General features: G+C 52.6%; 8 protein-coding genes across 8 annotated transcripts; 4 read left to right on the forward strand and 4 right to left on the reverse strand.

The window, feature by feature from the left end:
• Window positions 1-105: 105 nt before the first annotated feature.
• Window positions 106-1,289, reverse strand: J4E93_007081 (uncharacterized protein; the record flags this gene model as incomplete). Its single annotated transcript, XM_049344991.1, has 3 exons — window positions 106-423; window positions 906-1,023; window positions 1,069-1,289. The coding sequence occupies 3 exons, from the start codon at window positions 1,287-1,289 to the stop codon at window positions 106-108; spliced, it is 657 nt and encodes a 218-aa protein (XP_049197916.1).
• Window positions 1,290-4,811: 3,522 nt separating this feature from the next.
• On the reverse strand, window positions 4,812-6,401 carry J4E93_007082 (uncharacterized protein; the record flags this gene model as incomplete). Its single annotated transcript, XM_049344992.1, has 1 exon — window positions 4,812-6,401. One exon carries the CDS (start codon window positions 6,399-6,401, stop codon window positions 4,812-4,814), a length of 1,590 nt encoding a protein of 529 aa, XP_049197917.1.
• A 994-nt stretch (window positions 6,402-7,395) lies between these two features.
• Window positions 7,396-8,895, forward strand: J4E93_007083 (uncharacterized protein; the record flags this gene model as incomplete). The annotated part of the gene is made up of 1 exon (XM_049344993.1): window positions 7,396-8,895. One exon carries the CDS (start codon window positions 7,396-7,398, stop codon window positions 8,893-8,895), a length of 1,500 nt encoding a protein of 499 aa, XP_049197918.1.
• Window positions 8,896-9,301: 406 nt separating this feature from the next.
• Window positions 9,302-11,729, reverse strand: J4E93_007084 (uncharacterized protein; the record flags this gene model as incomplete). Its single annotated transcript, XM_049344994.1, has 4 exons — window positions 9,302-10,394; window positions 10,477-11,146; window positions 11,196-11,422; window positions 11,479-11,729. 4 exons carry the CDS (start codon window positions 11,727-11,729, stop codon window positions 9,302-9,304), a joined length of 2,241 nt encoding a protein of 746 aa, XP_049197919.1.
• Window positions 11,730-12,564: 835 nt separating this feature from the next.
• On the forward strand, window positions 12,565-13,877 carry J4E93_007085 (uncharacterized protein; the record flags this gene model as incomplete). Its single annotated transcript, XM_049344995.1, has 3 exons — window positions 12,565-13,178; window positions 13,228-13,787; window positions 13,840-13,877. 3 exons carry the CDS (start codon window positions 12,565-12,567, stop codon window positions 13,875-13,877), a joined length of 1,212 nt encoding a protein of 403 aa, XP_049197920.1.
• A 657-nt stretch (window positions 13,878-14,534) lies between these two features.
• J4E93_007086 (uncharacterized protein) lies at window positions 14,535-18,592 on the forward strand (the record flags this gene model as incomplete). The annotated part of the gene is made up of 7 exons (XM_049344996.1): window positions 14,535-14,830; window positions 14,881-15,450; window positions 16,156-16,283; window positions 16,326-16,845; window positions 17,949-18,089; window positions 18,144-18,262; window positions 18,327-18,592. The coding sequence occupies 7 exons, from the start codon at window positions 14,535-14,537 to the stop codon at window positions 18,590-18,592; spliced, it is 2,040 nt and encodes a 679-aa protein (XP_049197921.1).
• An 86-nt stretch (window positions 18,593-18,678) lies between these two features.
• On the reverse strand, window positions 18,679-20,800 carry J4E93_007087 (uncharacterized protein; the record flags this gene model as incomplete). Its single annotated transcript, XM_049344997.1, has 4 exons — window positions 18,679-19,860; window positions 19,909-20,318; window positions 20,369-20,703; window positions 20,751-20,800. The coding sequence occupies 4 exons, from the start codon at window positions 20,798-20,800 to the stop codon at window positions 18,679-18,681; spliced, it is 1,977 nt and encodes a 658-aa protein (XP_049197922.1).
• Window positions 20,801-21,224: 424 nt separating this feature from the next.
• Window positions 21,225-23,082, forward strand: J4E93_007088 (uncharacterized protein; the record flags this gene model as incomplete). The annotated part of the gene is made up of 3 exons (XM_049344998.1): window positions 21,225-21,627; window positions 21,674-21,768; window positions 21,817-23,082. The coding sequence occupies 3 exons, from the start codon at window positions 21,225-21,227 to the stop codon at window positions 23,080-23,082; spliced, it is 1,764 nt and encodes a 587-aa protein (XP_049197923.1).
• Between the last annotated feature and the right edge of the window lie 255 nt (window positions 23,083-23,337).

A 23,337-nucleotide genomic window follows, 5' to 3' on the forward strand; every position in this document is an offset into this window, starting at 1 on the left:
TTTCCTTGTTTACTCGCCGCAACTGTGGTTTCACGAGCTTCTCGTGCTTCCCAGGCATTCGCAGCCTTCTGTTTGAGATCCATCAAAGTATTGATCTGTTGTGAATTAGCTCTGTTCCACTCTTTGCAATGTCTGCCATACCTTCTCTTGTATCGTGCGGCTGTGACCTTCAAGCTTCTTGAAGTCGTCTATGTCGGCTTTGATGAGATCCTCTGCAGCTGAATTACCCAAGAAATTGAACCCTTCCGCCTTCTGTCGCTGCTCGATGACCGTCCGTTGTATGTCTAGTACTGAGAGAATGATGTTGATCTCATCGAGGATGTCTTTTATCTCAACCAAGAGCTTCACTTCTTCGCGGATGTCGAGAAGATCGACGAGAAGTTTATTTTTTCTTTCCTCGTAGTATTTATTGGTCGCTTTGAGCTGCATAAGATGTGTAGACCCGCGTTGAAAGGATCGAAAGAGCCGACTCTCCTTGTCGTCCTTCGAAAGTCAGCCATAGTAAGCAGAGCACTTTTCTCAAAACCTACTAACGTTCCAACACTCTCTTCGAACATCTGAAAAAAGCGAAGCGGCTCCGCATCCAGCAGTCTATCAAAGACGCTGCAGCAGGTCTCCAATATGCGTGAAGTGAGGTCTTCCGGTTTACGGATGGGATATCGTTTTCGGTGCGTCGGATCTAAGACTAGTAGTCTAAGATCATCCATGACGCGGTGCGCTTGCTGGCCGGTTCCTGTTCTGCTTGGGAAGCAAGATATGACATAGTGGTCCTGAGGTTCTTCATCCAGTTTATTCCCATTGTTCATTACCATCTGCTCACGATTCGTCCGAGTTTCAGATACCTTGTCTTGAGCTTTGTTTGGAGACAGTTTCTGATGAGTGGACCAAAGCCAGAGTTGATCCACCATAAGAATATTGTGCCGAGCCTCGGATTTCATGTGTTTTGCCCATCGAGACACGACCTGGTCCATGTCGCGCTCCTTCGTATTGTCAAGCATATGGTAGTAGTACTGGTCCAACGTCCTGCACCGTTAGCAGATGGACTCAAGTAAATGAGTAGCAACTTACCGTCGGATATGCAGAGCTGGAGGGTCATGTAGGTACGCGGTAACCAAAGCCTTTTCCTCTTCTTCCAAATCATCAGGATCGTCCGCGTCATAGGTGTCTGAAAAGTCGGAGTCATAATCGTCGGATGATGGTAGAAAGTTCAGACCGTGTCTGACAGGGACTTCTAGAAGTTCGGGCTCTATTGACGATGATTTGTGCGACATCTTGCGCAGGACTTCCATTGTCACTGATCCCGGTATGTTCACATCAGCGGGGCTTTGTAGTGAGTGCTCTTGGTCAACCTCATGCACATATTCCGTCCGTCTTTCGTGTCGCATGTTGGCTTCATAGCTCAAGAAAGGAATCTGACCGCGTCAGCAGCGTCTATCAAAGAGCTATGATGGGAAGCGTACAAAGATTGAATGATGGTCACTTGTTCCGATATGAGGAGTTATAGCACGCTATCCTAGTCAGTAATCGTAAGAACAGCGATAGAAAGAACGCACATTGCGCAAAGATCCTGTAACAGATCTCCTGGTCTCTTGCCATATCGCAGGGTGTAGGCCTAGTTTCGAAAACAGATCCTAGCCTGGGTCAGCGCAAGTAATCGATATCGACACGCTACATACCTCGACCCAAACCATCTGTGATTGATCAGCGATATGCAAGAAGATCTCAGAGGGGCTGCGAACCTACGTTGTTTTCTGGAACGTGCACCCAAGTACAGACCGGCACTTTTCCGGCGACCTCTTTGGGCCTGACCTGCCCAAGGACATCTTTCAACGAGGTGCTTCCGTACAGAAGCGCTTCAACTGAGATGCTCACACTCCAATGCTTGTCGCTAGATTTTGATGCATACACTTCCGTCACTGTGACTTGATAATTCTTGCACGCTAATTTGCCCTCTCTCGAAGTGGGCGACTGACCACTTCCTATCCTCTGGGCGCTGGGACGATGATCTGGCCCCTTCACCACGCGACTGCGCAACATTTTCGCTATGTGCCTACGAGATTTGTGTCTTTCAGCAAGAGCTTTTGGTGTTCGCTTGTGTGTATTTTCCACTGCAATGTCTGCGCCATGGTGCAACAATGCCCTGATGATCGTCTCGTTTCCGTTGCGGACTGCGTGATGGAGTGGCGTATTCAGCTGGCTATCACGCACGTTGACGTCTACCCCGTCGACATTGAGAAGACGGTGAACAAGTTTCTCGTGATTAAGTCTTACGGCGATCTGAAGTGGTGTTTGCTGCCTATTTGATATGGTCAGTCATTACTCAAAGTGCGCCTAATGCAGTGCACCCGAAACATTCATATGACCCGGAGGACATATCCCGTACCAGAGTCCAAGATCGCACCTCTTGAACTTGAAATCTCCGTCGCTTATGAGAAATCTGCGTACTTACCACCTATCACGTAGATTGGGACTGACACACTCTCCAAGTAGAGCGTCGACTTCCCTTGGGTTGTTATCGATGGACGCTCGCAGAAGGCCAAACAATTGTAAATTGGCCTTTACTAGCAACGTCAAACGCATGAAGTCCACGTCATCAGAAGCGGCGAACTTCAGCACGTTTGCAGCATCCCGAGAGAATATCAAGGTACGGGTTGAAATGCCGAAGAGTTCGCTGATTGAGCCCTGACCAGTCCCTTGGTCATCTCCACGAGCGTGTATCTGTGTTATTGGAAACCCGATCGCAGTTCTCTTGATACTTAATGGGCTCTGATTCCCACGTGATGGGCCTCTGAACGCGTCTTGTTGCCCTTGTCGTGAAGATACTAAGCTGGTCTTCGCCTTCTCGCGTAACCGGCTCATGGAAGCACTGCTAAGGAGGTCATTGAGAACCTTTCCGCTGGGCTTCACTCCATGGATCTTAGTGAATGATTGAGCGCATCTCTCAGGACTAGAAAGTGAACAAGAGAAGAAAAACACCCCCGCGGTGTGGGGTAAGACATTCGAGGCCAGAGCATGGCCAGATGGAAGTGATGCAAGCGCGTGTAGTATGATCAAGCAGCCAAATGAGTGACCAAGAAACACAATTGGTGCTTGACGGTGTTCTCGCATTTGACACAAACGCTCATGGAGTCGCTGCGCTGCAGCCTCGAAATCAGGTACGGTAGAGAGCATGGAAGTCAAGTCAAAGCCGACAGTGATAACCCGGCTGCCAGGTAACCGCTTTCGCAGCATATTTTCATCCTGTATCCAGCTCACGGGTCGCGGCTTGGCGCTCTCAAAAGGGATGCGGTTTTGGGTGTTCGTGAAAATGGTCGGCAAAACTTGACGATGCATTCTTCCGATATCTGTTCTAGCACGGCGGATCGGCTGCGTTGGGGCGTTACTAGGGCTTTCCACTTGAGATTGGGCTTGATGTCGGAAAGCGTCTAGGTCAAGATCGGGGTCCGTAGACGTGTCGCACAAGCCGGAGTTGTATAAATAGACTACCACAATATCGACGAGGTGCCCGGTCTCTGGCCAAGGCGAACATCGTGAACGCATCTTCCATCCACTTTTCGGACCCGCGTCGATGCGACTCCATGGCTGTGGTGTCTGGTGGACCTTTGGCTTCGCGAAAGCGTTCAAATTTGGTTCCCTGGTGAGGTCTTGTACGGAGACATTACTGAAGCTATGTCGCCGTAGACGAATAGCGGGCCTCAGTGTATTCTCGAGATTATTCACCGGCGCGAAACGTGCCTCCTGCCTTAATGGAAGTGCTTTCTTCAACGATGGTTTCTCGATGAATCCTGCAGACGCGTTGGATCCATCTGGCTGATGAACAACGATTTGGGGCACCGTATGGTCCGTCAGCAGCTCATCACCAACGTCAAGTTCCAGCTCATCGTCCTCGTCTCTTGAAGAGGCGCCGCAGGTTGAGTCTAGCTCTTCCGGGCGAAAGAAATCGACCTGAGAAATTGGGTCGGCTTTGTATCTCTCTTCCCAATCTTCAAGAACCTTCCTCGCAGCATCCCCCCTCCCCGGGCTAGTTCCATATTGGCGATGGCCATCGTAGAACAAAGGTTCAAGATCGATGCGTGGTCTTCCCGGCGTATTGAGCTCATCGTGCGATGTGACTATGATGTCAGGAAAGTCGCCAATCTCATCTGATCCCCGGCTTGCTGGAGTCTCGTTAGCCCCGTTACAACTTGGGACGGACGCAATCTACTGGGTAATATTGCGCTATCTGAGCAACCCTTACCTGGATTGTACTCCATGCTGACAGACATGTAGAGTGTACACAGCTTGTGTCTTTGGGACGCGAAGCATTCTGCTAATACTCCCCGCGCCGTGCCGCTGCATGGAGATCAATTGGGGGCTGTTTTCCTGTTGCGTTACTGGACGACTGACGCCACAATCAAGCAGGATAGAGTGCGATCGGCGATCGGCGGGGCAGATCAGGAGATGAGAATGGCGAAGGGAAGTCCCGCAGGATGAGACAGATGCACATGATGGGGAATGAAAGATGATCTGGGCCTCAAGGTGTTCAGTGTTGCAGCCAAATGGTGTCTAGGTGAGATGCGCTCGCCGGGCGGTTCCGACATCGGAACTCTTCATTCCGACGCTTCGGGCCGCACCTTTGGTTGCAGACCTCAGCTCCGCCCGCCTCATCGTCAACACTATCGCAGTTTACAAATAGAAGAACGAGCATCGACTGCCGCAATGACGTCAAGTACCCTCCTGGGAGGGTTTCCAGACAAGGCACCGTCTGCACCTACTATAAAACTCCGATATGCAGACAGACGTATGTGCCACCTTTCCCTCCTTCACTGCTATCAGTGCGTCTTTCTCTCCTTGACGCTAATATTAACGCCCTTCATGGTGCACTGGAACCAACCACCAATCTCCGGCTTTCCCGTCACCTCAACATTACATTCCATAACCAACCGAGCCAGTGTTTTGACAACAAAGAACCTCGCAAGATGTTGGCCAGGGCAGCTTCTACCTCCACCCCCGAATCCCATCCACACACTGTCCATTCTGCCAATCTCCTTCATCTTGTCTTCGCTACCACCGGAAAGCCATCTGTCTGGGTCAAACTTAGTTGGATTTGCGAAGACCTCAGGATCAAAGTGTGAAGCCCAGAGGTTAGTCCCGACTGTAGTCCCGGGTGGAAGGTAGGTATCGCATAGTGTAGCTCCGGAAGCGGGCACGAGGCGAGGGATGTACCATCCGAGCGTAGGCCAGATCCTCATGCTTTCTTTCATAATGGCGAGGAACAATGGTACCTTCTGGATCATTTCAGAGTATTTGGTATTCTTTGAGATGCCCTGGCTTTCCATGTCTTTACGTAGGCGGGTGAGGATGGCTGGCGACCTGTACGTATGGTAAATGACCGAAGAAAGGGTGAACATGAGCGTGTCATGTCCAGCGCCGAAGTTGGTAAGAGCTATCGAGAGAACCCATGAAGGAGGGAAACGTGCCTCCTTGTCATGATGCAGACGCATCAAAGTAGCCAACATATCCGTCTCTTCAATGCCATCTCCCTGTTGCTCCAATGGCTTGACATCTGTTCCTTGGTCGTGGAAGAGCCCTGGTCGGTCCCCGGGAAACTTGACGTTCCTCGTACTATCCAGTGCTTTCAATCTCTGCATTATTGTCGGAGCAGAGAAGCTGAAGACGGGCCAAACCTTCGGTAGTCGCACACCTAGCAGCAGGGACGCGGGTAGAACGAGCAACATGCCGACTTTCGGTATCGCATGCATCAGCTTTACGAGCCATGGGAAGATGCCAATCACAGTGAAGCATTGCCATAACGCATCGCTGGCATCTCCGTTCCCTTCGTCACTGCCTTTCTCCGTGTATCCTGGTCTCTTGCCAAGAGTGAACTGGCTCATAGACTCCAAGGCGAATATATGGGTCCATTCCGCAAGATCTACCTCTTTTCCTCCAAACTCTTTCAGCCTGCCGACGTACTGATCGATGTAGGCATCAAGCAATCCCTCATGCTTTTCTAACCCCGCAATGCTATAGGCAGGCCCGATAGCTCTTCTTTGCCTGCGATACTTCTCCATGTTGGTTTCTGTCAGCATATCGAGAACCTCCTCGGCGGGTTTCCGGCTTTTGTCAGGTGCGCCAGCTATGCGATACCAATCCCCTTTCGTGAACGACGTCGCTGCTCCATAAACGGTTTTGATGGCGTTTTCGTCGCAGACTAGGACTTGGTCAGGTGCTATGCGCACAATAGGCCCATATCGCGCGTGTAGTTTGGGGAAGTAGACATGCGATTGTCCTTTTCGGACGTGCCACGCAAGCCATAATTTACTGAGACGCGCCAGGAAGGGGCCGGGAACGTTGTGTAGCGGGTGGAAGAAGACCCTGTAAGTCGTTATGTAGACAAAGTATGCTAGTAACAAGGATAGCATCGAGGAGGCGGCGGAGAACATTTTTGCGTTCTACGAGCCCGTAGTGTAGCACGATATTCGCGGGAGACTGCGACACTATATAGAGCTTGATAAGCATCAACGCAAGCTTCAGGACACCCACCCGATCCTTGTTGATTGACAAAATCTTCCATAAGTACCAAGCAACTGTTGGTATACTGCCGGCGGTGTCTCGCGATGGCAAGGCTGGTGCTTGAATGGCCATGCCGCTGGGCGCCTTGCGCAATTGCTCGCCTTACGCGGGGCTTGGAGATGACGACGCGAGCGGCGACGTGCAACGTTCTCTTATCGATCGTCACCTACTATGCTGACTCGGCTGGGCGCAATGATTGTTATTGGAGCTGCAGTGGCTCTACAACGACGTTGACCATGTTGTTCGGAGTTCGGACTGAGAAGACTGCACTGATGGATGTATGTGTTGCTGTTCGGGCGTAACCCGTATCCCGCTCTGAGACCTTTCCTCTTATGGAATGGCGCGACCGAGTGTCACAACGCGCCCGCGCCTTCCAACTCGCACGAAGGATGCACCCTGATCAAACTTTGCTTCTATGCTGGCACCCATACTCTACATTAGTGACCGCACCGAACCTCCAAAGCCGTTCAACTTAGTGTCACGAAAGCGCCGTGAGGCAACGCCACCTCAGCCTTTCACTAGAATACCCGTGCTTCCCTGCGACCTCACTAGGATTGTACATATGTGCGGAACACGGCTTATCTACTACCATGCAAAGGTTTCATCACTGCGATGAGTGCCAGACGCATGGGCGCTGGGCCGACGTGGCGAACACTGAGTGGGCGGCGGGGTAGGCTGCGTTGCCCTCCGTTGTTACACAGCATGGAAGCCTGGGCAGGTATCACCAGCAGCCCGTCCCGCCGCTATCATCCATACTCATGATAACCTTTGTTCCTCCTTTGGAAGCAAAACTACGGGCTTGTATTTTCACGTTGTTATCGTTGATAGGAAAACGTCACACCAATGGCACCAAAGAAGAGCTCCAAACCTGCTTCATCAGCCTTCACATGTACTTCTTGCACAAAAGCATTCGCCAGCGCCAAAGCCTTGTCAGATCATTCTAGGTCTAAGCATGCGGTACCTACCACTGCGAGTGACAGCACTTCTACTCTGGAGGTGATCAATGCCCCAGGCACAATTTCTACGAAGAACGCCGAGTTCGCAGCCTCTCGTGTCGGGATAGCAACGACTATGACTTGGACGACTCTCACAACGGACCCTGAGTCTTCATGTCATACAAAAATACCTTCATGGTCGAATGCCCAAGATACGTCCTCCACGCCACGACCGTCCAAACAAATTACATTCATCAAGGAGCGCACTCAACAGAGAACCACACCACGATCAAAAGCTTCCAAAGCACAAGTCCCCAATCCACAAGTCCCCAATCCACAAGTCCCCAATCCTAAAGCTTCGAAATCAAAAGCTCCCCAACCAAAAGCTTCCCAACCCACAGCTTCCCAACCCAAAGCTCCTCAATTCAAAGCTCCCCAGCCAAAAGCTCCCCAGCCAAAAGCTCTCCAGCCAAAAGCTTTCCAACCGAAAGCCACCACACCAAAACCGCAAACCCTGACAACATACGCAGTCCCAGATTGGACAGTCATCCCAGACAGCAAACAACCCGCAGCACTTACCGCACTCATCCTCAACTGCCACGCCCGACCAATTCTCACAGCCAACGAATACAAGTTCGGAACAACGCTACCTATCCCTTACAAGACAAATCCAAAGCGCGCGGCCATATCCATCGACTGCGAGATGGTTGGCATAAACCCGAATAACACATCCTCGTTAGCCCGCATCTCGGTAATCGACTACCTTACCAATGAGACCCTCATAGATACGCTCGTTGAACCCACACAGCCCGTCACGGACTGGCGGACGAAATACAGCGGCATCACAAGACAGGCTATGGCGACTGCGGTGTCTCAGGGGAAAGCTCTGAGAGGATCAACCGAAGCACGCATGGAGCTATTCAAATATGCCGATAGTAACACTATCTTTGTCGGACACGCTTTGCAGCATGACTTGTTAGCCCTGGGCATCCGACACGACCGCATCGTCGATTCCGCAATCTTAGCCGCCGAAGCCGTGGGAAAGGGTGTGAAAAGGCGGTGGGGACTGAAAGACCTGTCCAGCCAACTCCTCGACATCAAGATCCAGGGTGGTGACAAAGTAGGCCATGATTCCGTTGAAGATGCTTTCGCAGCGAGGGAGGTGGTGCTGTGGTGTATTGACCAGCCGAACAAGTTGAGTATTTGGGGAGAGAAGAAGAGGAAGGGGTACTACGGCGGCAAAAGCAAGAAGACTAGTGTTAAGAAAGGGGTTAGTTCGAGGGGGTTTCGTCCGTCATCTTCGAGACCTGCGTGGTGTGGGCGCTACGAGGAAGTTGAAGACGTGTTGACGTGGTCGGATGTTGCGGGGGATTATGGGGATAAGGATTATGGTTATTGGTCGGACTAGAGTGTTGGTACTACCGGTGGTAGCGTTGAGACATGATGATCAGAGTTAGGGATGCGAACTCAATGTTGATGCATTGGTGGCGAAGGTGAGAAAAGGTCCACGTACACGAGCTTAGTAGATATATATTCCAGACTCACAGACGACAACCATCGTCCAAGAAACAGCACGCCTTTTTATAATACACTTCTGTGAAAAAATACCAGTCCTATCAATGCCCATTATTTTCACCCATTTTCCCATTGAACATCGAAGGCGAAGTAGAAGAAGGAGAAGACGCCGATGCATGCCTATTAATCTTGCCAGACTCGAAATGACTGAGAAACTTCGCACTCGCATTCGCACCGATTTCGCTCATGACCTCTGTGAGAAACCGGGATTAACAACATACTCGAAACGGGTAATGGGGTTACCTGTCTCCGAGCAGAGGTTGCGACTCGTGGCTGTCTCCAGCGCCACCCTTCTTCTTCTTACCTCGCTTCTTCCTCTTCTTTTTGCTTGCGCCTTTGCCCCCGGCATGCGAAGACTCGGCTTCAGAATGCTTCTCGCCGTCTTGACCATCGACTTGGCTGCCGTTCGCTTTCTCTTCCGAGTCGCTGGAACTGGTAGTCTCCAAAACGATCTTCTTGATGCCATTGACATCGACAACGTTCTCAGAGATGCTACCGCTTCGAGCAGTGTGTCGCTTTTTCAAGGGACTGCGCGAACGCGAGCGCATCGAGCGCAGGGAAGCAATGGTGCTCACGGAGCGTGCCCGTGATCTGTTTGCCTCGCCGTTCTCGTTGCGGTTGTCGGCCAGGAGATGAGTGTTTTCGTTGTCATCGTTTGCACCACCCTTCGGAGACGTAGGTTCGTCGTCGTGATCCCTCATACCCGATCGGCCAGATCTCCACGACATTCGGTCGCCACTTGGAGCCATGGTGCCATATCCCACTGCTACGCTGTGTACGCCGTCGCTGGCTTCACGACCTGCCGATGCTAGCAAGCCCTCACCAATACCACCCTCAGGCGCATGGGAGTCCTGGGTTATTACACCCTCAGTCGGAGTTGCCTCGGTGGGAGCCTGGGAGTCTTCTGGTATCGTCTTGGGAATGTCAGGGGTCACGGCTGCCTGGCCGGGCTTGATCTTGACAGTGTTGATGCGTGTCTGCTTGGGCCTAGTCGCGACATTCGAAGGGCCGAGATGCTTCAGGTGCTGCATGACGGTCGGGTCGTCGCTGCGAAGAGGTGAACCAGCTCCCTTGCTGCCGCTGCTACGGCGACGAAGGAGGAAAGAGGGCTTGGGGTGGCCTTCAGGCATTTCGGGTAGAGAGGTCTTGCGTGGAGCCGGCTTGCCATTCTGCTCCGCGTCGGTTTCGGAGTCTACAGCTTGTGCTTCGGAAGGTTTGCGGGGAATATCGGTGACGACTTTGCCTCGAGGAACGCGGGCGCGAGGGGCGGGGGCCATGCGTCGGATCGCTTTGTGCACGTCGATAAATACGTCGGACTCGTCGATAATTTCCCTGATCTCGTTAGTACAAACTTGGTTGGAAGAGCAGGCGACAATGTAGCCGCCAGAGTATTTTTCAAGGATGCACGACTTACTCTCCGATCAGTTCTTCGATGACATCCTCCAGAGTAACCACACCGACGGCACCGCGTGCCTCAGCGGGGAATTCAGAGACTAGCACCATGTGGGACTTGCCCTCCTGGAAGAAGTTGAGAATGTCAAGGCAGCTCGTTTCCGGGCGCGTCTCGGGTAGGGTGGCCAAAGCAAAGTCGCGAACGCGCAGAGCATCCTCGGGGTCGTACGTGATGAGCATCTTGACCAGAAGCATACCGACGAAGTTGTTCTCGTTCTCAGGGGTGTGGATGGGAATACGCGAGTAGCCAGCGGACAGGATGTTGTCCATCATCTTCTCGTCCAGGATAGTGTCGGACGACATGGTGAAGACGTCCTTCATGGGCGTCATGATGTTGCCGACAGCCTTGGCCTTGAGGTCCAGCACAGCGGTGATAATGGTGACTTCGTCTTCATTCAGGCGCTCGTGTTCGAGTCCGAGCGACTGGTGCAGGCTGACGAGTGTCTTCAAGCCACCCTTCTTGTAAACGGTACCGTGGTCTTCTCCGAGGAGGTAATCGAGGAGTTTGGCAGTCGGCCAGGCGACGATGCCCATGATGTACATGAGGCCGAGGACGATGGGTGCCATGATGGCGCCGATTGGCAAACCATAGCGCACACAAATTGACTGAGGAACGACTTCACCGAAGATGACTGAGGCTTGTTAGACGGGAACAGAGTAGCTGGAAGTGCTTGCGCGTACCAATGAGGACGGTGGAGCTGACAACGGCTGGCCATCCTCCGCCGAGGGACCTGTCCAGGACTATAGGAAGGGTTTCGTTGGTAATGACGTTACTCAGGAGTAGCGTTACCAGAACCCAGTGCTTGCCTCGCTCGAGCAGCTTCAGCACCTTGGCCGCGTTCTTGCGCTCGTGCTTCTCGCCAGATGAAGCAAGGACCTGGAGATAGATTTCGTCCTGGCCCATCAAGCTGGAGAGTCGCTGTTAGCGCGTTGTGACACGATGGCGGGACTGCGATGTACTCACGCAATGGTCAGACCTGCAAACACACCACCGGCCAAGACAAGCGCGACGGCGATACCCAGTAGGAGCCAGCGCTCTCCATCGTTGTCCGTGGGGACCTCCTCCCCAGCGGTCTTGAAGGTCGCGTCGCCAAAAGGCATGGGCAACGCGGTCACCATGGGCGCGAAGGCGTGGAAGAAGCCGATGAAGGCGAGGCGAGCAGTCCGCATCGAGCCATTGGCGGCTGCGCGTGGACGAGGGGCGCTCATGGCCATGGGAAGCACCTCAGTGCGGGAAGATGAAGAGTGTCCGAGTCGGGGAGATGGACTGGCGAGAGAGGTGGACTCCAAGGTTTGTGGTGGGCGCGCAAATAATGATGCGGAAGCAGCGGTTTGGTGGGTCTGCGCACGGCCGCGATCTAGACGTATGATGCAGCCTCCCAAAGGCGACAAAGGCGCGTGCAGTCTTATTGTGTCAGACCTCAACCCTTTGTATACACCCGGCGTGATTAACAGCAGTCTGTCACTCCATCACGCAATGAGATCTGCCTCTGATCACACAAGTGTGCGCGTCTTCGGTACAAGGGGCCGGCCACAAAGTTGACTCCGGGCGAGCTTCTTCCCGCTAGCCTGTATTGCTTTCCCCAGGCTCAAGACTAGGCGCCAAGTCCAATACGGTGCCGTCTTCCTGCAATCATAGGTCATAGCTGTCTTGGTCACACGCTGCAGTAGATCCCAAAGCAACGACAACCGCAAGCCCTCTGTATCACGATCGCACAGTGATCTAGCAGAATTGTCGCAAAACATCGAAGTCTGGATGCGCTAGTCTCCACCTGCCGTGCGAACCATTCTGGCGTCAATCGTCATTATGCAGCGCCTCTGATCTTGGCAAGCCTCGAGTCACGTTACTTTCAGCCACATCACGTGCTTGCACCTTCCTCTCTCGGCGCTTGCCCGCTAAACTCCGCAACGTTTGAAACCTGGAGAGCCGCTGGTAGCCGCGGCATACACCCGCACAACCGTCGGCTCGCATGTTTGTGCCCAGCATGACTTTATTGCATGTACCTTTTCTGGAGTTCTGGGGAAACTTGTTGCTCTCATTTCTATAGACATGGCTGCTAGAACACCATCAATCCGCGCATTGTCGCGCTATCTGCTTCGCCCGCAAGCACCACTCCGGCCCCGCTGTCAACACCACCTTCAACGCATACAATACTCCTCGGCAGCACCTGGCGCACGCCTCAATGGCACAGTAGAGTACGATGCAACGCCCATTCTCCACCACACCGCCAAATCCTCCCTTGCGAACCCCGAGTTCCCTGCAGATATACAGAAGGGTCAGACGAAGCGCATAAACCTCTACACCGCCGTCAACGAAGCCCTGCGATATGCATTGCAAACAGACGAACGCGTCATGGTGTTTGGAGAAGACGTGCAATTTGGCGGTGTCTTCCGGTGTACCATGAACCTCGCCGGAGATTTCGGCACAGAGCGCGTCTTCAACACTCCCTTGAGCGAGCAGGGACTCGTGGGATTCGCTATAGGAGCAGCTGCCGAGGGCATGAAGCCAGTAGCAGAAGTCCAATTCGCCGATTACGTCTTCCCCGCCTTCGACCAAATACACAATGAGGCGGCCAAGTACAGATATCGGTCAGGAAGCACTGGCGTCAACTGCGGAGGACTAGTCATCCGCATGCCATCAGGCAGTGTCGGACATGGCGCACTGTATGACTCCAGCAGCATCTACTCATGAGATTTACTGACACGTCACCAGCTACCACACACAATCCCCAGAAGCCCTCTTCACCCACACGCCCGGCCTGCGCGTCGTAATACCCCGCTCACCCGTCCAGGCCAAAGGCCTCCTCCTCTCCGCGATTCGCTGTCAGGACCCCGTCATATTCATGGAGCCCAAGATACTATACCGCGCTGCCGTCGAGCACGTACCCGTCGACGCGTTCTACCTCCCGCTCGACAAGGCTGAAGTCCTCAAGACAGGCAAGGACGTCACAATCGTCTCGTACGGCACACCACTATACACATGCTCAGCCGCGATAGCAGCAGCAGAGAAGGACTTTGGATGCAGCGTTGAGCTGATAGATCTGCGGACGATATACCCCTGGGACCGAGAGACGGTCCTGGAAAGTGTGAAGAAAACTGGAAGGGCGATTGTGGTACACGAGAGTATGATGAATGCTGGTGTGGGGGCTGAGGTCGCTGCTACGATCCAGGAGAAGGCCTTCCTTAGACTAGAGGCGCCTGTGAAGAGGGTGACAGGGTGGGCGACACATACCGGGCTCATGTTCGAGCAATTCGTTATTCCGGATGTTACTAGTAAGTTGCGATGTACTGACATGCGGGCGCTCTCTTTTGCTGACATTGACAGGGGTCTACGATGCGATCAAGAAGACTATAGACTATTGAATCAATCATCTTCGAGACGATGGCATGCAAAGCTGCGATGATTGAGACCCCGCTGACAGGCCCCTGCTAACCGAAGCACAACCCCAAGTAATCACACTCGCGTCGTATACCAAAGAAGATAGGTCCCTGGTGTACCTGCATACCCTATTGGCTTTTGAAAGATGACACATCCCCAAATTGGTCAAAATTGGACGTCCGCCCCGTCCGCCCCTTCCTCACTGGAGTGCAGCGATAAGCGCCTGCTGTCAGGCGTGGCTTGATGTCTTATTCGTTCAGATATCAATCTGCCTCATGCACCTTCGCTTCAGGCATAGCTGATGTTAATGAAGTCTCAGCCTGAGCCCCGCAACTTTCTTTCGTCCTGCCTTCCCTCAACTAATGTCTCTTTGATATGCCTAAGACCATACCGAAAGATTCCCACGCTTCAACCGAGGCAACGCCAACTGAGGGTATAACAATCCAGGCTTCTTAGGCGCATCACCGTCAGTCAAACCGCCTCGCCAGCGTCGTTGCTGGGATTCTTGTGCTCAGCCTTGCGGCATTTTTGGCCTGCGCAATAGCTCAGCCGCATTTGACTGCCTTCAAATCGAGTGCCCGCGCGGCTCCGTCGTACCCCAGCCGTCCTTCGTCACTTCCTCCTTCGTTTTTGTCAACGTCATGGCGCCGACCGCGACTACCTCGACCGCCAGCGGCACGCCTACCGCAATACCGATCATCGCCACGCCTACCCCCTCAGACGGCTTCAATGGCGAAGACTTCATCAACAACCTCGGCAGCGATTTGGCGCCTCTCTTAACGCTGTTCGGAGAGCAAGTCACGAAACAATTCCTCAGCATGTCGCTTGGCTGGGCCGACCATATACTCCTTGCTGTTGGTCCGCTGGGCATAATCACTACGGTAGTCTCCGCGATTCGAGTTTCAAACGTCAGAGTCTTGAAGGCTATCATCGGTCGGTAAGTAGTCGCTCATTGAGGACTCGTACTCTGCTAATCTTGGTCAAAAGTGCACGAGAGAAACTGGCGACCGCAGAGCTGGAGCTGCTTTCATCGACTTCAGATGCCACTTCGGAGCTTTGGACCGAGGAAGGAGTCGTGCGCCAACCAGGCCATGCTAAGATTCTGGAGCTGGTCGTCTACCGGATGAAGCCTGGGCAAAAAGGTCCATGCCAGAATGGAATCGAAATCGAAAGACCCAGTGAAGTTCGCATCGGCGACCTTAGTGATGCCTATGATCAGGGGGTTCTCAGACCTGCCACAGAAAGCCGTTCCAACAGACCCAAAGGCGTGTTCGGAGAGGCCGGCCTTGGATCTGATGAGCGGTTGGAAGCTCCCACCCAAGGCGAGGATTCTACTGGCATACTTGCTAGAAGGATTGCCGACCAGCCACCAAATCTCACACTCAACGTGCACGATGCCCTCCCAAAGAGCAGAGAATTGTGGATATTTGCGGTCTTTGGAATTGCCCTGCAATTTGCTGCTGTAGCAGTACCTGCAGTCATGACATATCACTGGAGAAAACCGAAGGGTGCAGATCTTGTTCAAGACTATGCATACCCAACATTTCTCGTAGGAACGTGTTTACTCGTCATGAGTATAGCATTATGCTCGTGTATAATCGAAGCAACGAGTGTTGAGCATGTTTTCGCACCGACGGGAGATTATGAGGTGAAGAGTGTCTTCCGGTTGCAAATACAACAGAATATGGGTGATCAGCTCTTCAAAGCCTATATCATCCTGAACCATCCTGATGATAAACGAATTCGCACTTCCAGATACGACCCTGAAGAGTTTGACCAAGATGATACCCACGACCTAGGCACTAGCGCAGAAGGTGCATCCCCGAATGATGGTCAAGACAAATTGCCAAGTGGCCGTTGGGGGCTCGTCCAAGAACGCATTATGGAGATCCTTCCAAGGTTCTCGAAACATCCTCGCAAACGTTCGCTGGAAACGAAAAGCAATGTTCAGAAGCTAAAGGTCGTCGTTGCTGTTGCTCTTTGCTTGACTGGATTTGTTTGCCAGTTTGTCGGGTTGAGAGCACTACACTGGTCGGCAACAGTCATCCAGCTCGTGGTGACGCTGTTGATGACTTGCATCCGAGCTTGGATTCGCAGAGGTATTTCGAATACGCCGTTAAATTTCGAGCTGGAACCCAACCCAAATTGGATTGCCCTCTCTGTGGGCGATGCCTGCGAAGGCTCATGGCCCACTGAGGGTGATACTTGGCCAAAGCAACGTTTGAGGTTTCTACCATGCGAGTCGCAAGGCGGTACGCGCAGTACGCTCAGCGCGGATCTTATTACCATCGAGGACCCCAGGATCGTACTGCGGCGAAAGATACAATCTTTGTCGTCTAACGCTGATGACGATCTCTCTCTCTATGCTCGGAATCTTCACCGCGCCATACGTGAGTTACAACACAAACGTGACGGGCGTTCTCATTCCCCAGACATCACATGGGTGCACGTAATGGAGAGCAGCGTCAACGAGTCCGATCCATACTACGTACGACTGGCGCTCACGGCGGAAGATTATGGGTGGGTGGATGAGGAAGCATTGCATGCTCTACTAGCAATGTGGAGGTACTCAAAACCTACTCAGCCCGCCGAGATGTATGTTACGAAGGTATACTCTAAGAATGATTATATCAGAAAGAAGAGCTTTCTCGAAGCCAAAGTCGACGCGAGAGTACTATGTATTCTGTTGTTGGCCAATGGTGACGTGGCAGAGCAGTATGAGAACTACGACTACGCGAGGATGAATGATAAATCCCGGCGCACTGGACTAAGTATCGAAAACATGCAAGACTTTAGTGAGCCTCTCGGGGCTGTCAAAAACCGCTTGTATGGTTATCTAGTCGTTGAGTTGGCGAAGCCAGCAGCTGATTTCGCTTCCGAGGTGCTTGCTGGTTTCATGGATGCGCGGTGGCAGAAGATGAATGTGAGATATGACTACAAAGGCAGGAATTGGTATGTGATTGCTGATGGGCGTGCTAAAGTCTTGAATGTAGACGAAGCTGTGAAGATTCTGTTGGATACTGGAATGGCAGCCAATGAGCGAGATGCTAAGATTCTGGTTGTTGCATCACTTGCGCGATGCACAGTATGGAAAAACCCGCCAGAACCAGATGAGTCTACCTTTACAGCCGATCAACATCCCGATTCGCTCCCATCTACGAATTCAGCTACTCAAGATAAGAGCCCAAAAAGAGATCAGTCGAGACCCAGCACTGCTGGAACAGCAGAAGCTGGTGAGCATTTGCACAGCAGCGCTGCAGCTCCAAGCAGTTGCAACCACCGAGTCACCTCCTCACCAATCATACCGATAGACGACGAATCTGAAGCCATGCAAGTAGGAGAGAGCTCAAAAGCAGGCACTGTGACATCCGGAGCCTCTGCTGATGAGCCAGTTTCTATAGCAAGCACACCTTCACTTCGTGCTTCTCAATGAACGACAAGGGCAAACGCACGACAACTTAGGGCGTTTTTGAAGACGAGTGTACCTCTACTGCAAGAAGATCGATAGCCAGCAGTATTGCAGCCCTAAAAACAGGAGAGAGTTTCCCTATTGTAGCGCGTATGGTGGAAGTTGCTGGAACTTTGGCAGCCGTAGAAAGTGTCCGTTCTCAATGTACCTAGGTATCGTCGCATGATACTCTTTTGCATGGCGGAAGTAGTAGCATTTCATGTCTAAGCCGGCACGGTAAGAAAGCGAACCGTTTCTCGCGCTCCGCATTACTATTGCACATGGCGAACAGCAGATTTGCAATCCTTACCTACCTATATATGCGGCTCACAGCGATGCGCGATCTCCCCAGATCTCGCTTCACTAGCGGCGGGAGTGCCTTGCGCTAGATCCCACCAAGCTGGCTGGATGCAAACGTCATGACTTTGAGCGTCGCGAGATCGCCGCGTGGACGTCACAGCTGTCATAGCTCCAGATTTCTTTTCGTAGAGCTTAGGTAAATCGCTCAATCTAGCCCTGGTCCTTTCAATCTTCCGTTTCGGATATCTACAAATCAATCCGCTCATCACCCGCACACAAACCTCAATTCATACACAATGGCTAGCAGGACCTTCACACCAATGCTCCGCAATGCGGTTCGCGTCTCGCAGCGGAATGCCATGGCGGCACCATGCCGTCGCTTCTTGAACACCGAGACGGCACCGAAGCTTTACTCAGCAAAGGCGCACGTAGTCGGCGCACGCACAGGGTACGATGAATTATTCCATTGAACACACGAGGAAACAAACTGACACATCTCCAGACATGTAGACGGCGAGAACCTAAAGGTCGACCTAACAATGGCCAAAGCCCTCGGCGGCCCCGGCGATGCCGGAAAGACCAACCCCGAAGAGCTCTTTGCAGCAGGTTACGGCGCGTGCTGTATGTCTCCATCCCCTACCGATCCCATACCAGTCCTCCAAAACACTCCAACTAACCCCACTAGTCCAATCCGCCATGAACGCCGTGGCCCCCTCCCTCGGCGTCAAGATGCCCTCCACACCCGAAGACTCGATCGTAGAATCCACCGTTGAACTGGTCGGCAGCATGAAAGACCTCGACATGGGACTGCGCGTCCAGCTGCTCGTCAAGGTACGCGGGCTGGCGAAGGAGGATCTGGAGAAGGTTGTGTACAAGGCGAGGCAGGTTTGCCCGTATAGTCGGGCGACGAAGGATAATGTTTATACGACTGTGAGGTGTGAGACTATGTAAGGAACTCATAGATTCCAGGAATTCTATACAAGTTATGTCGATTATGAGAAGACATAATGAATGAATAAATGCATTACGGAAAGATATTAGAGACGAGTTTCCTGCGAGCTTTCCACAATTGCAGCCAACACCCCCTCCGCCACATCTTCCCCATCCTCCGCTTCCGTAACCCACGTCACGCGTCCGCTCCGTGGACTGCGTACTTCTAGTTCCATCTTCATTTGTTGGACCACGCAAATCACATCTCCTTCTTTCACCACATCGCCCTCGTCAACTAACACTTCCACCAGTTTTCCCGGGAATGGGATACTGATGTGTGAAGGATCGCTCGGGTTCCCTCGCCTATGGTGAGACGTCGCTGCTGATGCGCTAGCGGAGGTGGAGGAGAGGGTTATGGTATAAGGTGTTGTTTGGGGCATGTTAGACGAAGCTGTTGAGGGCGTGGTGAAGAGGAGTTCTGCGCTGAGGGACGTGGGAAAGTCGTTTCGGAGGACGCGGGTTAGTTCGAGGTGATGGGGTGGTGGTTTCTCGTTGGTTTTTGTGGTGGGGGTGGAGATGAAAATAGACCATGCGTCGCCTTTTCGGAAGAGGGTATTGGCTGTTGAGACTGAGGCTGTCGAGGAGGATGGCGCGATATCGGAGTTTAGGGTGTTTTGGCTGGCTGAAGCGATGGTTTGGCTTGAATGGAGGAGCTCGGTTTGTTTGCTTTCTAGCCATTGCGTGTCGCATTGTCCGTTTAGGAAGTCTGGGTGCGCAACTATGGCTTTTAACATGTCGATGTTTGTCTTTACTCCTGCTATCTGCGTATCGTTCAAAGCTCGCTGAGCTTTTCGAACGGCGTCTTCCCAAGATGACGCTGTTACAATGACCTTTGCGATCAGACTGTCGAAATCTGCGGATACCACCGCGGGTCGGCCACTGATAAGATGTGTGTCGACCCTAATACCGTTACCCGAAGGGAACTGGAAAGAGGTGATCTTGCCAATTGATAATGACCAATCGCTCTGAACATTCTCCGCAGTGATGCGAAGTTGGATGGAATGCACTGGAGGAGGAACTTCCGGGTCTCTCTCGGCGACTGGTAGGCCGCAGTCATTCAGAGATGCACCCTGGGAGAGTAGTAGCTGCGCTTTGACGATATCGGTCATGGAGATGGACTCCGTGATTGTGTGCTCGACTTGTAAGCGAGGATTGACCTCCAAGAAGTAGAATTCTTTCGTTGATGGGTTGACGAGAAACTCAAAAGTGCCAAGTGAGAAGTATTGGATCTATGCATATGTTAGCAAGACAGAATCGTGAGCAGCATTCATGCATACATGTTTCGCCATTCTCAGAGCGTTTTCAATGACTTCTGCGATCAATTTGCGGTCAGATACAACGCTCGGTGCTAGCTCAACGATCTTCTGGTATCGTCTCTGGATGCTGCATTCGCGTTCCCATAGATGCTTCACGTTTCCAGTACCGTCTCCTATGATCTGTACTTCGATATGTCGAAAGCCATCGACTGCAGCCTTTTCTGCAAAAATTTGCTTGGACGGGCTTTCTTCGACTGCTCTCTTCACCAAGGATGCAAGCTGGTCTTCGCTGCGGATGAGACGAATACCGCGGCCACCACCTCCATCTACTGCTTTGACCATGATTGGAAAGCCGACTTCGGATGCGAAGCGTTGGACGTCTTCGACTTTGTTAGTCGGTTGCTGGAGTGCTGGAGATACTGGGACGTCGCCTGTTTTACGTGTCAGTAATCTCGCGACTCTAACGCGCATTTTGTCTTACATTGTTGGGCAAGCTCTCTCGCCTTGAGTTTATCTCCAGTATTACTCAAGATACCCCACCCTGGACCGACAACGACGGCGCCAGTTTCTTCCCAGACTCTCTTTGAGAAGTCTTCTGACTCTGACAGAAAGCCATACCCTGGATGTACAGCATCAATTTGGTGCTTTTTGACGATACCGATGAGATCCTCAATGCTCATAAAGGATGAAGCTGATGACATCTTGATCGCATGGTCCGCTCGGACGGCATGCGAGTCGTCGCCAGGTATGTAGAGTGCAAACGTCTCAATGTCAAGTTCTCGGGCTGAAGAGATAATTCGTGTTGCTATCTCTCCCCTACAGACAATTAATTGCGCTCCCCGAAATGTTACTTGACTACTAACCTATTCGCGATAAGGAGTCGCTTGATGGGTCTTTGTGGAGGTCGCGTCATATTGGAGTCCAGCCAGCAGTATGGATCGGTCAAGCAGTACATTCGGTAAGATACCTAGGTACCTATGCCACTATACCATCAGTGGAATGACTCGAGTGGACGAGTCGTTGGGTTAGGTAAGGCGAGATCACGTTGTCCGTCGTCAAGGAGGCTTTTTAAGAGCTGGAATGCGATTTGGATCGAATGTTTAAGCAGGACGCTTGTTGAACATTCGATTCATCCACAATGACATGGTCGCGTTCTGGTGGAGTGCGATGGAGGAGGGCAAGCGCGGGGAGCTTGAAGATGCCTCGGTTCCCCAGCTCTACCCCAACATTCCACCACGACCATCCCATCTTGGTCCGCGTCATCGAGATGTGACGATTTCGTTGTCGCTCCATCACTGGAGCTCGAAAACAACCTTGATCACACTTCTTCAACAGTCATGGCTGGTGACGAGCCCGGGCCAAAGCCCTCGCCCAAAGACGCGTCGACGTCATCCGAAACCGCCAAAGACCGACTCGCGCAGGTCAGCTCCCACATCGCGCCCAACACACCAAAGCGACGACGACGGAAAGGAGCAGACTCAGATCTGCCCGCTGATTACTCAGACATCCTTGGCCAGATTGCGACTCTGCGCAAAAGTGCCGCGACGCCAGACAAGAACAATAGGGGCTACGTGAGGCAGAAGCAGGCAGGGAAACTATGGGTGCGCGAAAGAGTCGAGCAGCTGCTTGATCCGGGGAGCTTCCAGGAGGTGGGCAGCGTGAGTGGGACAGTCAAGTGGAAGCAGTTGGGGCCGGTAAAAGAGGAACCGGAAGACTACGTGCCTTCGAACAACGTGCAGGGTATGTACTATGGACGGCATTGGGGAGATGTACTGACGGCGGGTAGGCTTCGGAAGATTACGAGGTCGAAAGATTGTCTTCACGGCCGATGACTTCTCTATACGCGCTGGACACGCTGATGGCGCGCTTATGGAGAAGACCGTGAGTTCGATTCATTGCATTGATCCGTGCTGGTACTGACGACTGCAGATATATATGGAGAAGCTCGCAATCGCGTTGAAGCTTCCCATCGTCAAACTCGTCGATGGCTCATCCGGCGGCGGCTCTGTCACGACCATTCGCTCCACAGGCTTCTCCTACGTCCCTCCGCTACCCTCCTTCGCACAAGTCGTACAACAGCTCAATAGGGGGATACCAAACCTGGGCGCTGTGTGCGGACCGGCGATTGGTCTGGGGGCAGCCCGCGTGGTGGCCTGCCACTTCTCGGTCATGGCTGCAGATATCGGCTCGTTGTTCAACGCTGGCCCCAGTGTGGTGAAGAACGCGACATCTGAGGAGGGTCTCTCTTTCACAGATCTTGGTGGACCAGCAATGCATTGCACCAACGGCACAATCGATAACCTGGCGCCGGACGAGGCGGGCTGCTTCGAACAGATACGCACGGTTTTGAGCTATCTGCCCGACTGCGGTACGAAGCTGCCTCCAGCAATCGACTGCTCTGATCCAATCGACCGAATGTCAGAAAACCTCCGATCAATCATACCGCGTTCCAAGAACCGCATGTACAACCCGCGGGCCATCATCACCGAAGTTGTTGACCAAGGCTCGTTCTTCGAGATTGGAGCCCTTTGGGGTACTACGGCCATAGTAGGCCTTGCGCGTTTCGCAGGTAAACCGGTCGGCATAGTCTCTCTCAACTGCGAGCAGAATGCCGGCGCACTGGATGCATTGGGTTCACAGAAGATTACACGCATGCTAAAGTTCCTCGATGTATTCAACCTCCCGCTCGTCCAATTCGTCGACGTCCCAGGCTACGCAATAGGAACTGTCGCAGAGCGCACTGCAACGATGCGGCACGGCGTCACTCTCGCTGCGACCTATTACAGCACAACCATACCCATCTTCAACGTCATCGTGCGACGCGTCTACGGCGTAGCAGGAGGTATCATGTTGGACTGCCGCGACCCACGCATGCGCGTTGCTTGGCCGTCCGGGGTGTGGGGCTCCTTACCACTCGAGGGTGGCATTGAAGTTGGACATTCGTTTGAACTCAAGGAGATTGAGAGGAAAGAGGGCAAAGAAGCGCGCGACAGGCGTTATACAGAGTTGGAGAACGAGTACAAACGACTGATGAATCCAGTTCGTACTGCGAATGCGTTCGGCATCGAGGAGATTATCGATCCGGCATATACACGGCGAGTCTGTTGTGAGTGGACAGATCACATGTATGAAAGCTTACTGCCAGAGCGCATTTTGGAGAGGATCGCGGGAAAGTTGCAGCCTTCTTTCGCGTAGTCGCTCTGTTTTCGAATACAGTCATTTATTCACCGGTCACCTACACTGCGTCAGTGCAACAGCTGGTCAGAGGCAGCGCTGAGTCTACGATACGTTCGCAACATCTGGAGTAGTCCGTCAGACACCATCGCTTACTTACACCGCATCGCTTACCATAAGACATACCGCGCACGGCCCACTGTTGTCCATCTTCCGCAATCGGCTCATCATATCCTGCTTGTATATCCAATGCCATGGAGCCGAAGGTTCGTCCTC

Source organism: Alternaria ventricosa, assembly GCF_023758065.1.
Source record: "Alternaria ventricosa strain BMP 2768 chromosome Unknown scaffold_12, whole genome shotgun sequence".
In the NCBI taxonomy this organism is placed as follows: Eukaryota; Fungi; Ascomycota; class Dothideomycetes; order Pleosporales; family Pleosporaceae; genus Alternaria; species Alternaria ventricosa.